The following is an 11,512-nucleotide window of genomic DNA, read 5'->3' as shown; positions in this document are numbered from 1 at the left end:
CCTCCTGACCAGCAGTGGTATGTTCTGTGCCCCAGCCCCTCTCCACCTGGACTGTCCGGCCCAACCTCCAGCCCAGCCTCGGTCCACGGCGGGGCCTGGGGTCAGCCCTGTGCCCCTCGCCCCCCCAGTTTGGGGGTCCCCTGATCCCCGGCTCCACACTTCCTCCCCCAGGGCACGAAGGCGCAGTACCTGGCAGCCAAAGCCCTAAAGAAGCAGTCGTGGCGATTCCACACCAAGTACATGATGTGGTTCCAGAGGCACGAGGAGCCCAAGACCATCACGGATGAGTTTGAGCAGGTGAGGGCCCCTCCCTGTGCCCTGCCCGCCCCGTGCTCTGCCGGGGCCTCTGTCCTCGACCGCCGCTCCCTCATCCCGTGCCCCCTCCGCCCGGCAGGGCAGGGGATCCGCAGCGACCACGAAGGGGGAAGCTATTTTCTTAATGACTCCCCACGTGGTGGTGATAAGAATCTCCCCCTTGCTGCACCCCACTCTGGAGCCACACCACACGGGCTTGAACCCAGTTCCTGCTGGGTGATCTGGGGCAAGTCGCTTGGACCGGTGTCCCTGTCCTTATGTGTAAACACGGGTAGCAGACCCCTGTGTGCACGTGTGCAAGGATTAAATGAGTTACTGACATGTAAGTACTTACGGTGCCTGCTCCGTAGTAAGTATCAGGCGTGTACTTCATTTCCAGTAACTTACTGGCTATATTCCACAGTGGCTTCTTCCACCACATACTTGCCTGATGCCAAGTCCTGAGCAAGGCCCTTGTCCTCTGAGAACTCGGCCCCCTCCCCTCGGTTCTTTCACGTTCTTTGCCGCATTTCAGACACTCACGCAGACCCGGCCCCCTTCCCCGTGTCCTCTCGCACACTAACCAGACTCCCTGTCCCATCCTGGTTTGGGCCAAAGTAACCCTCCAAGTACGTGTCAAGACCTCATTCCTTCAGAAGTGCACACCCACCCTGCCTCCAATAAAACATCTGTCCCAACAGCGTGCCTGGATGTAGACTCAGCCTGTTCCGTTCTCTAGGATGGGGTCACGGCCTCAGGGTTGTGTGAAGACTAAGTGCTAGGACCCAGCTCGAGGGCTGAGCACCGGCTCTGTGCTCAAACGCCGCCGCGAGAAGCCATAGCCACTGTGTGAACGTGCCTGGGGTTGAGGCCCAGCCGTGGCCTCTCCGCGCCTCCCCGTTTCCTCCAGAGCGCACAGGACGACCTTTCCCGCCTGAGAAGAGCCCGGGGAGGGTGGAGGGAGACGGCACATGCATGCAGGGCGCTGGGCCTGGAGCCTGGCACGCCCCGGCCCGGAGAGCTGTCCCCTTTGTCGGTCCGGCCCGGAGCCCCGGCCACGTCCTCGCCCACGCACTGACCACCTTCTCCCCTGGCCAGGGCACCTACATCTACTTTGACTACGAGAAGTGGGGCCAGCGGAAGAAGGAAGGCTTCACCTTTGAGTACCGCTACCTGGAGGACCGGGACCTCCAGTGACACCGGCCCCTCCCTCCACCCTCCCCTCCCCCCCGCATGCTGACCCCCCTGCCCAGGCGAGGGCCTTGCCCTGGAAGACTGGGGGAGGCCCCAGGCCACGGGGCAGCCCTCGCCCCCAGGAAGCAGCCCCACCCTGGGGGCCTGGGGGCAAGGGCTGCCCCCTCCTCCCCTCCCCAGTGAGGGACATTTTTTGGTAAACCTATTTTCATTTTGGAAAATATTTATGAATAAATAGTTTTATATGACGGCTGGCAGCTGCGGCCTCTCCTCTCCCCCCAGCAGTGAGCGAGCGCTTGGGTGTTGCCGGCAGGACGCCTGGCCCACTGAGGGTTGAACTGGGAGTTGTACGGCCTCCGCCGTTCGTCGGCCTCTTCTTCGGGCTGGTCCTTCTGGGGGGCTGTGCCCCGCACTCGCGCCAGCAGGGCCTCCGCCCGAGCACGTTCCGTCGCTTCCCGCCGCAGACGTTCAGCTCGGAGCTGGCCCAGGGCCAGGGGGCTGGGGAGAGGAGTCAGGTCAGAAAGCTCAGAAAGCTTGGAGTCCCTGGAGGCCTCCCCACCCCGCCCCGGGCAGACGTGCTCTGGTCTGTGCGGCCTGGGGGTGGGAAGTTGGCTTCATGCTGGGCACAAGGCTCTGGGGCTCCCATCACCCCCCGCTCCTTACAGTGGGGTGCCCCTCCAGCTCAAGAAAGCCCACTGTTAATCAGCTGTAACAGTGAGCACACCCAGGGCCTCAGTCTCCCCTTGCGTGGAAGACCAGCTGCTCGGGTTTGTCCAGCTCGGGACGCAGTAACCTGCTCTGCCTGACCCCATGGCTCTGAAACTCTGGCCCCCAGAAAGCTGTAGGTCTCAGTGGGTTTCATCACTGTCTGTCCCCACACTGCTGCCTGGGAAGCCACTGGACACCCGAGACCAAGTGCACGTTGCCTGGGGCTCTCAGGAAAGCAGGCTTGCTTCTGCAGCCCCCCGGACAGGCGTCGGGGCCCCACGACTGCATGTTGAGAGCCGCCTCCAGCCGCCCAGCCCCGGACCTGGTGCCCATACGGCCGGCCCTGCTTCCTTACGCTTCCGGCCGCTGCTTCTCCGGTCCCTCCGTCCCCTTTCTGCTGCGGCCGCGGTCATCACTGCTGTGCCCTCTCTTCCTCCTCAAATGCTTCTCCATCTCCCGCAGAGGGTCCAGGCGCTTCTTGATCTTCTCGTCTGGACCGGGGCCGGGCTGGGGGGCTCCTCGCCCTGGGGGGAGCTGGTACCAAGGCGGCTGAGTCTGGGCTTCCGCTGCACTCTGGCCCAGGTATGTCAGGATGCCCAGAGCTTGTTCCTGCCTCTCCTGAGGGGGACAGAAACTAGGGAGGTGAGGAGGTCAAGCAGGTCTCCCCTCGGGGAGCCCTCCACGTGACGACAGGACACCCGAGGCTCCTGGACAGGCAGAACCAGCGTGAGCCAGCCCTGCCGTGTGCTAAGGACAGGTGGGGCTCCTGCCCTGGGCACGACGGTGGGTTCAGTAACAAGCACGGGGGAAGGGGGTGCAGCTGCTTTAGGGTTCAGAGGCAGGCAACGTTGGGGAGATGATGTGAGGACAAGCCTGAAAGCAGCCAGTAGGGCAAAGGAGTGAGACGAGACAAAGGCAAGTTCAGGGTTTGGTGGGAATCCCTGAGAACAGGTAAGCGACGGACCCCAGGTTCTGACTGACATTGAAAGCGCCCCCAAACCTCTACAGGGGTCTGTACCTAACAGTCCCACAGCTGGGGGGGGGGGCTCCGGCACCCACTTCCAAGCCCCTGCAGCCCTGGATGGAGTAACCCGCACTCCTGAGTGCCGTGTTCCACCCTGCGTTCTCTGTAGTAGCTCGTTTCCTCCCCTCCCACCGCTCTGTTCCCATCGTTCACCCCAGGCTCTACCCAGAACTGACTAGGTGGGGGGCCAGCTTACTTTCTCCTGCCGCTTTTCTTCCTCGTACTCTTTATTGCCACTGGTCACCCCTTTCCCTTCCTCCAGCAGTTCCCGAAATAGGTCCACGGGGCCAGAACTCGGGGCTCCCGCCTCTGCTGCTTCGAGCTCGGGGAGTGAGTTCTGGTGCCTGGCTTTCTTCCGTAGGAATTCTGTGCGGGCCTGGGAAAAAGAAAGGTACAGGCAGAGAATTCAGAACCTAGATGGGACTCCAGGAACTGTGAGACTGGCGCCAAGCACAGAGAACCCCAGTGTCGGTGCTGGGGGCTGTAAGGAAGGGTGCGTGGGCCCTGGGAGTCCAGCAGAGACACCTGCCCCGGCCCGGGGGAGACGGTGGGAGAATGAGGTGACACCTGGGCTTGTACACTGCCTCTCGGTCAGCCACAAGAGTTCCCAACCTCGGTGACACAACAAAAACAGCTAGGAAGACAGCCCAAAATAGGAGAACAGGCGACCAGAACTACAGGCAGGACTCCAGTCACCGCTCCCAAGACGACGTGCAATCTCTGCTGACAAAAGCGAACTTTTAAAGTTCAGGTGAGGACCAGATTCGCTCAAGGACCGAAAACTAGAGATTAGGAGTTAGACAAAGCCCCTGGGGGGCGGAGGGGAGCAGGGACAGGGCTCGCCCCACAGCGGGATGGGTGTCCCACTGTCCCTTCCCTCAGAAACAGCCCACTTCTCTGCACCATGGAGGACAGCGCCCCTCAAGCACGAACGGTGCTTGAGAGACCGCAGGTCAAGCACTCTGCACCGGGGGAGCATACAGTAGGCGCTCAACAGGGAGGTTGTTCAGGCAAACTAAACAGGGGCCCGAGTTTCCTTGAACTGAGCAAGGGTTCACTTTTTTCACCAGCCGCTACTGTGCCAGGCACACTCAGGCCTCGCGAACTACACGAATGGGGGACACCAGGGCAAGGGGGAGGCGGAGGGCCCGCCCAGGTCGGGGGGGCCGTGCAGGGGACCCCCCCCCTCCGCGCTTCCAGCCACGCCCAGCTCCTCCAACCTCACCGGACGCACTGCGCCTGCGCGCCACCCCCGCTTCCGGCCCCTCCCCACGCGCGTGCGCGCTCGGCCCGGGAGTCCCGCCCGACCGCACTCGGGCTTACCTCCTGCTGAGCGAGCAGCACCCTCCGCTCACGTTCTTTCTCCTCCTCCCGGGCCTGAGCCTCGTCACGCCGCACGCGGGCGACATTATCCTTGTTCCGGACGTGCCAACTCTTCTTGGGCAAGATATTCATGGCGTCGTAGCCGTCCGCCGACTGGCAGGCCCGCCTCCGAGCACTTCCTGTTGGCGAGAGGATGCCCCTTCCTGTTGTTCCTGCCTCAGCCACGGATTGGTCCTGGGCTGGATGCCACGCCCCCCCAGGTCCGTAGCGAGAGCTGATTGGCTGAGACGCCGAATTTGGGTTGGTGTAGCCTAGCGACCGCCTCTCGCCAAGGTTCTGAGCCCATCACGTGTCCCCGCCCCGAAGCTACCGGACGCGGCCGCTGATTGGCTGGCATGCCCGTCATGTCTTCTCGAGGCCAATACATTTGATTGGCCTGTGTCTGGCTCTTCCCCCACCCCCCAGCCTCGGGGTGCAAATTATAAAGACTGCTCTGTAGCCTCAGCTGAGTTTATTGATACACGAGGTTAACTGAAGAGTAAGGGATTTGGCAGGGTTAGGGGACTTCAGGGCCCTGGGACTCTCCGAATCCCAGGGCTGTAAGGGCTTGGGGTCTTCTCAAGTTCTCCCCTTTTAGAGATGACGCGCCGGAGGCTTACAGAGGGTCCGGGGGCAGGTCCGGACTGAAAGTGGGACATCGTCCTGACCAAGGGAGGTCAAGGAGCCCCGTTGGCGGAGCTCAGGGCCACAGCGCGCTGCGCCAAGAAGACCTTATTCCGCGCCTCCTGAGTAAAGGGTAAAGAAGTGGAGGTGAGACAGACCTTTCCCCCCTATTTCTTTCCATATCCAGGACCACTTCCCACGAACCCGGTCTGGCTCACCGTCTCTATCTGGCGTTTGAGCTCAGAGATGAGACGTCCATAGGAGTTAGCCAAGGCCACGGTATATGCCATCAGGATGCTAGAGGAGACAGAAATGGAAGCCAGAACGCTCTTAGAATATCTTCAATGTAATGGCTCCTTAGACACCAGGGATCTGGACCCCCAGCTTTTCCTCCCTGAGACCCAGGAGTCCAGGCCCCCAGCCCCCTCCTCCCTTAGAAATAGGGGGCCCCCAGGGCACACAAACTCAGATCCAGGAGTCTGGGCTCCCTCACCTGGAGATTAACAGAAGAGGCACAGCAAAAGCTTGGGTCCCCAGGAAAAACAGAAAGTTCTGTACGGTCTGAGGGAGGCTGGAAATAGACTCAGGGATCTGGGCCCAGATGGACGAATGCCCTTGGAATGGACCACACAGCTTAGAAGGTGGGATCCTGAAGAGGGCAGAGACGGGCAGTGTTCAAAGATGGCCAAGATTCAGAATCCTGGATGAGGAGGGAGGGAGGGAGGGAGGGAGGGAGGGGCAGGCGCCTCTCCCACTTACAGGAAGATGCTGTAAAGCACGGGAACAGCGGAGACGGCCAGACCCAGGAGAAGGACCATGGGGAAAAAGAAATTCGCTGTGGAAGCCCGAAAAGTGCGGGAAGCTGGGGAGCAGGTGGAGAAAAGGGTGAACTGTAAGGAGAAGGAGACACAAGACTCTGAGTCCTAGCCTGTCCTTCATCATCCAGGAGTCCTAGTCCCTCCTCAGTCAGGAACCAGAAGTCCCTAGTCCTTTGCTGCCATCAGACCCGGGAGTCCGGGTCCCCTCTTCCCTGGGACGGAAAAGTTACGACGCCCTAAACCCCTCCTCCCACATCCAGGAGTCTGTCCTCCAGACCCCTCCTCTCTCAGGATCTAGTAGTTGGGGACCCTTGTTCTCCTCCTCCTCCAGGACCCAGGAATCCGCCACACTCCTCACCTTCTTCAAATAGAAAAGTAGCAGGAACTTGGCCGTGTTGAGCAGAGGTAGTAAAGGGCAGAAAAAGCTCCCTACCCAGACCACCGTCTGTGCGTAGATGAGCCCGAGCACCTCGTCAGGCACCTGGAACTCCTGGGTCCCCACCACACGACCCAGCGCCCCGGGACAGAGGCCACAGAGCAGTCTGGAGGACAGGGCGGGGCCGAGTCAGACGCGCGGCGGCCCCCTTGCCCCGCCTCCCCGCCCACCAATGGGAAGTGAGCAGATCTGAATAGGGGTGGAGCTTTCAAAGTCCTGGAGGGTGTGTGTCCAGAGGCCGACGCCCGAGGGCTAGAGGTAGGGGCGGGGCCAGAGGGAAGTAACTAGGTAACAGGGGGCCTGGTCTGCGGACCGAGGGCAAAGAAATGGGGCAGAGGCGGGGCTAGCAAAGGGGGTGGGGCACTGCGAGGGGCGGGGCTCTCACTTCCGAGGAAACTGGATGAGCAGCATGATCGCCACGCCAGTCAGCAGGTCAAAGAGCAGGAGTTTGTACATCTCCTGCCCCAGCCGAGTCTCCCAGCACTGAGGAAGGAAGTCATGGGTCAGAAAGACCTCAGGACCCAGGCACCTGGAGGCCCAAGCGTCCACGTCTCCAAATCACAAGCGTGTGAGATCCTAACAATCCTTTCGGGGCGGGGAAGGTCCTCAGTTTTTTTGGAACATCCGTAACCTTGTCCTCAAAGGGAGGGTATTCTAGCACCTTGAGCTCCTCCTTCCTCTCAAACCTGGAGTCTGGGCCCGCCTAGCACCTCCTGTCCTTGAAAGACCCAGGATTTGGGGCCCCTCTCCTCACCGGTAGTTCCTTGTAATTGTAGCCACAGGTTTTGCACTCCTCAGCCTCAGCCTTGCCCTCACAAGTGATCTGATTCCAGAGAGAGAAGAGCAGGACTAGCAAGGAGGCCAGGCGGAGAAACACGGTCCTGGCAAGGAGAAGGGAGAAGCAATCAGCACCGACCAGTGCTCACCCTGCCGCCACCCCCACCCCCCGCTGCATGGAACACGCTCACAATTCTCCCCTCTTCACAGATGAAGAAACCTGGGCTCTGTGAACAAGAGGCAGGTTTTGAATCCAGATCTCACTGGGTCCCGTGTTCTGGGGATTTCCGTGCCTTATGTACTAGAACCCGTGTCCTTCAGACCAGCCCTGCTATCATCCCTAGCACACCCCCAAAGGCTAGAACCTGAGCAGGACAAAAACAATCTGGCGGCTCCTGGTGTAGCCCTCCAGTGGGGCAATGAGCTTGAACACAGGTGGCAGCAAGAAGTTGACCCCAGAGATGAAGATGGACGGAAGGTAATCCACCCCGAGCTTTAGCAGTGGCATCTGCTGGACAGGGGGCATCTCCTGGGAGAAAGGGTGGACCAAGCAAAGAGACCCTGGGGTTCTGGTCCTCCAGAACCTTGCTAAACATCCTCCCCCAGCCTCTTCTTCCTCCAGCACCCGAAGTCCAAGGTTCAAACGTACGCCCCCTTCCCTCCTAAGAGCCCAGGAATTATAGACTTCAGTCCCCTCCAACCTTGGAAAAGTGCCGGGGTCACAGGGGACTCTCCTCCCCCAGGACCCTCCACACCTGCAGCCGCACAGCGGCCCCTGTAGCCCAGTAGACTCCATAGAAGGCTGCTCCCAGGAGTGCAATCACCAGCAGATTGAGCAGGATCCGCACCGACCACACCCGGGCTTGCTGGCCCAGGGTCCGTACCGCGGCCTGGCGCCGCACCACAGCTTCTTCCAGCTCCACCTGAGGCCAGGAAAGATGTCCATTTGGGCTCAATTCCCCCACGCCCTGCAGGTGTTTCAGAGCCCCCTGCTCAACCGGACCTAATAGAGCAACACTCCTCTAAGGGCTTCTACAATCCTTGCCCGAGTCCCCCCGACGGTCCTCTAGGGGACAGTTTAGATCTCCCGGCCCCGCCCCTCCACAGCCCCGCCCAGCACCCCACACCCCGCCCTCCGAGGCCCCGCCCAGCACGCGTGCCCAGTGCGGAGTTCCAGTCCTACTTTATCAAGCCCCTTCGGGCCCTGCCTAGCTCTTCGCCTCGTACGGAGGAGCTTCCGGCCCCGCCCCCTCCCCGCTGCTTGCTTTTTCCTGGACGCTTTAACGTCAGGTATCCCTATTGTGGGCGCCTCCCAGCCCTCTCATTTCCCAAGGGCCGCCTCCTTAGAAGAAAGCTCCACCCAGCGTCTCTCGGAGCCCCACCCCACTCGGGGCCCCGCCCATGTTCTTGGCCCCGCCCCCTCGAGGTCCCTAAGCGCACCTGCAGCTCGTAGAGGATGCTGCGCTGGCGCAGCCGCACGTGCCCATCCCCGCAGAGGCCGAAGTCCCAGGCGGAGAACACCCGGTGGCTGTAGCTGGTCAGGGCCCCCGACTCGGCCAGCAGCGTCTGTTTCAGTCCTGACACGGAGCTAAGGGAGGGAAGACCCAGGAGCCGGGGTGTGGAAGGTCAGCCACGAGTGCGGGGACACCCCGGGAAATGAACCCTAGGACCTTGGGCGTTTGGCGAGCGGCCACCTAGCAGAGAAAGAGTCAGAGACGTAGAGACGGTCATTGGAGACAGAGACCGGGAGATTCAGGGGCAGTCTCGGGAAGACAGACACCCAGCAGATAGCGACAGAGCTCCAGAGAGAAGGGCACGGGGACCCAGAGTGAGGAAGACAAAGACCCTGGGGAGACTGAGAGCCCAAAGGGGGAGGGTTCAGAGAAAGGGGGGGCAGTGAAATGAAGGCAAGACGGCTAGAGAGAGGGGTCAGAGACTCAGAGGGAAGGACAGACGTCCAGAGAAGGGGGTGGGGGAAGAAGGCCCAGAGAAAGGAGGATAGACAAGCGGGGCAAAGACCCAGGGAGGGGACAAAGAAGCAGAGAGAGGGAGGGGCGCCTGGGTGGCTCCGTCGTTAAGCGTCTGCCTTCGGCTCAGGTCATGATCCCAAGGTCCTGGGATTGAGCCCCGCATCAGGCTCCCTGCTCTGCGGGAAGCCTGCTTCTCCCTCTCCCACTCCCCCTGCTTGTGTTCCCTCTCTCGCTGTCTCTGTCAAATAAATAAAATCTTAAAAAAAAAAAAAAAAAAAAAAAAACAGAGCGAGGGAAAGAAACGGAGAAAACTGGGCAAAGAGCTCCATATCCACCCTCATCGCCCCGGCGCAAGCCCCCGGCATAAGCCCCCAGCATCTCTCGCGTGGACAATTACAGAGGACTGCCATCTGGTCTCTCTGCTTCCACCTGTGCCCTCTTGAATCCATTCTGTTCCTTTTTATGCAGATTAGGTGGTACTGCTGTTTAAAACCTATTTCACAGCTTCTCCTTATTCTTGAAGTTTAGGCTCCTTCATAGCACATCCAGCCAGCACGCACCTGATCTGGCTCCCACCTACTTCTTGAAGTTCAAATCCTGTCCTTCCTTCCTTCCTCCTCCTCCCTCCTCTTCCCTCCTCCTCCTTCTCCTCCTCCATTTCTCAGAACACTCCAAACCTCTTCTCACCACGGGGCCTTTGCACGTGCCGTTCCCCCTGCCTGGAATGCCCAGGTCTTAGCTGCTCACCTGGCTGGTTCCGTCTCCTCTTTCTGGTCTCTACCTACAGGTCACCTCCTCAGTCCTTTATTGACCGCTCCATTTAATGAGGGTCCCCACGCATTCTCTACCCCAGGGGATGGCAAACTGTGGCACCAGGTTCAGTAAATAAAGTTTTATTGGAACACAGCCACATTCACTCATTGACTTACTGTCTACAGCTGCCTTAGCCTTACAACAGCAGACTTTGAGACAGACTGTATGGCCAGAAAATGAACGAAAATATGAACATATTTCCTATCCAGCCTTTATCAGGAAAAAATTGCTGATCCCTGTTCTATCATCTGTATCATATTATCCCATTTGTTTTCTATACAGTACTGCTCCCAAACTGAAATCGCTGATCTGCTTTTTAACCTAAAAGTTGCTTTTTATTTCTCTCCGTTCATCTCCCCTCCTGGACTGTGAGGTGTACCAAGGTAGGAGGACCCCCATCTGATAACCCTGGCACAGCGCCTGGCATTTAGGAGAAACTCCACTTTTTCTAAGTCCTTGGTTTCCTTCTTGACCACAGCCCCCCCACCCCACAGGAACTCCCAGTCTTGCCTGAATGCCAGTGTGTCCCAGATTTGCATCTCCAGTCCGGACCCGTCTCCAGAAACCCACGTATGCAACTGCCTACTCACCATTCCCCTCGTTCGTCCAAAAGCCCCTTCAGAATCAACCAGCCAAAACTGCACGCCCCACCAACATGGCCCTGTACAGCTCTCCCCATCATAAGGGCGGCAACATTGCCCTTCCCAGTGCTCAGGCTCAACACCTGGAGTCATTCCTAACTTCTCACCTTCACCATGCCCCACCTCCAGTCATTAGGGAGCCCTCTGGGCTCTACTCAACATACATCCAGAGTCTCCCTTTTATATGAAGAACCAAACAGGCCGAAGCAGTCCATGGTGTGAACAGAAAGGATGGGGGTGGGGGAGTTGGGGGGGGAAGGCGGTAACTTGAGATCTTGAGGGGGCTTCTGGAGGCTGGTCATGTTCTGTTTCTTGGTATGGATGGGAACATATCAAGCTCTCTTCTTTGGTTTCTGCATTTTTCTGGATGTGTGATATTTTAAAAATTATATATATATATAGTCAACTAATATGTGAGAAGGGAGCCCACATACTCAATGGGGGAGGATGGTCTCTTCAACCAATGTTGCTGAGAAAACTGGGGAGCCACATGCAAAAGAATGAAATTGGACCTCAATCTTACACCACTCACAAAAATTAACTTGATTAAACACTTAAACATAAGACCTAAAACTGAAAAGAGTCCTAGGGAAAAAAATAAAGACCTCCTTGACATTCATCGTGGGGACGATTTTTTGGATAGGACACCAAGAGCACAAGCAACAAAAGCAAAAGGGAGTAAGTGGGACTACACGCCACTTAAAAGCCTCTGTACAGCAAAAGAAAGAATGCACAGAATGAAAAGGCAACCTATGGAATAAAAGAAGATATTTGCAAATCATATCTGACATTGGGGTTAATAGAAAAATATAAAAAGAACACATACAATATTCAACAGCAAAAAAAAAAAA

General features: G+C 58.5%; 2 protein-coding genes across 2 annotated transcripts; both read right to left on the bottom strand.

Moving 5' to 3' along the window:
* Positions 1-1,679: 1,679 nt before the first annotated feature.
* LENG1 (leukocyte receptor cluster member 1) lies at positions 1,680-5,399 on the bottom strand. Its single transcript, XM_021682388.2, has 5 exons — positions 5,365-5,399; positions 4,544-4,722; positions 3,417-3,596; positions 2,552-2,814; positions 1,680-1,986 (listed from the first exon to the last, which is right to left on the bottom strand). Exons 2-5 carry the CDS (start codon positions 4,673-4,675, stop codon positions 1,713-1,715), a joined length of 849 nt encoding a protein of 282 aa, XP_021538063.1. The 5' UTR covers positions 4,676-4,722; positions 5,365-5,399; the 3' UTR covers positions 1,680-1,712.
* TMC4 (transmembrane channel like 4) lies at positions 5,049-10,699 on the bottom strand. The gene is made up of 11 exons (XM_044911336.1): positions 10,611-10,699; positions 8,678-8,825; positions 7,993-8,160; positions 7,603-7,766; positions 7,215-7,341; positions 6,846-6,943; positions 6,383-6,566; positions 5,966-6,096; positions 5,700-5,855; positions 5,425-5,503; positions 5,049-5,328 (listed from the first exon to the last, which is right to left on the bottom strand). Exons 1-11 carry the CDS (start codon positions 10,697-10,699, stop codon positions 5,260-5,262), a joined length of 1,413 nt encoding a protein of 470 aa, XP_044767271.1. The 3' UTR covers positions 5,049-5,259.
* Between the last annotated feature and the right edge of the window lie 813 nt (positions 10,700-11,512).

The sequence above is a fragment of the Neomonachus schauinslandi genome, chromosome 16 (assembly GCF_002201575.2).
Source record: "Neomonachus schauinslandi chromosome 16, ASM220157v2, whole genome shotgun sequence".
Classification (NCBI taxonomy): domain Eukaryota; kingdom Metazoa; phylum Chordata; class Mammalia; order Carnivora; family Phocidae; genus Neomonachus; species Neomonachus schauinslandi.
The sequence above is the reverse complement of the archived record's forward strand: the minus strand, read 5'-3'. Positions and strand labels throughout refer to the sequence as shown.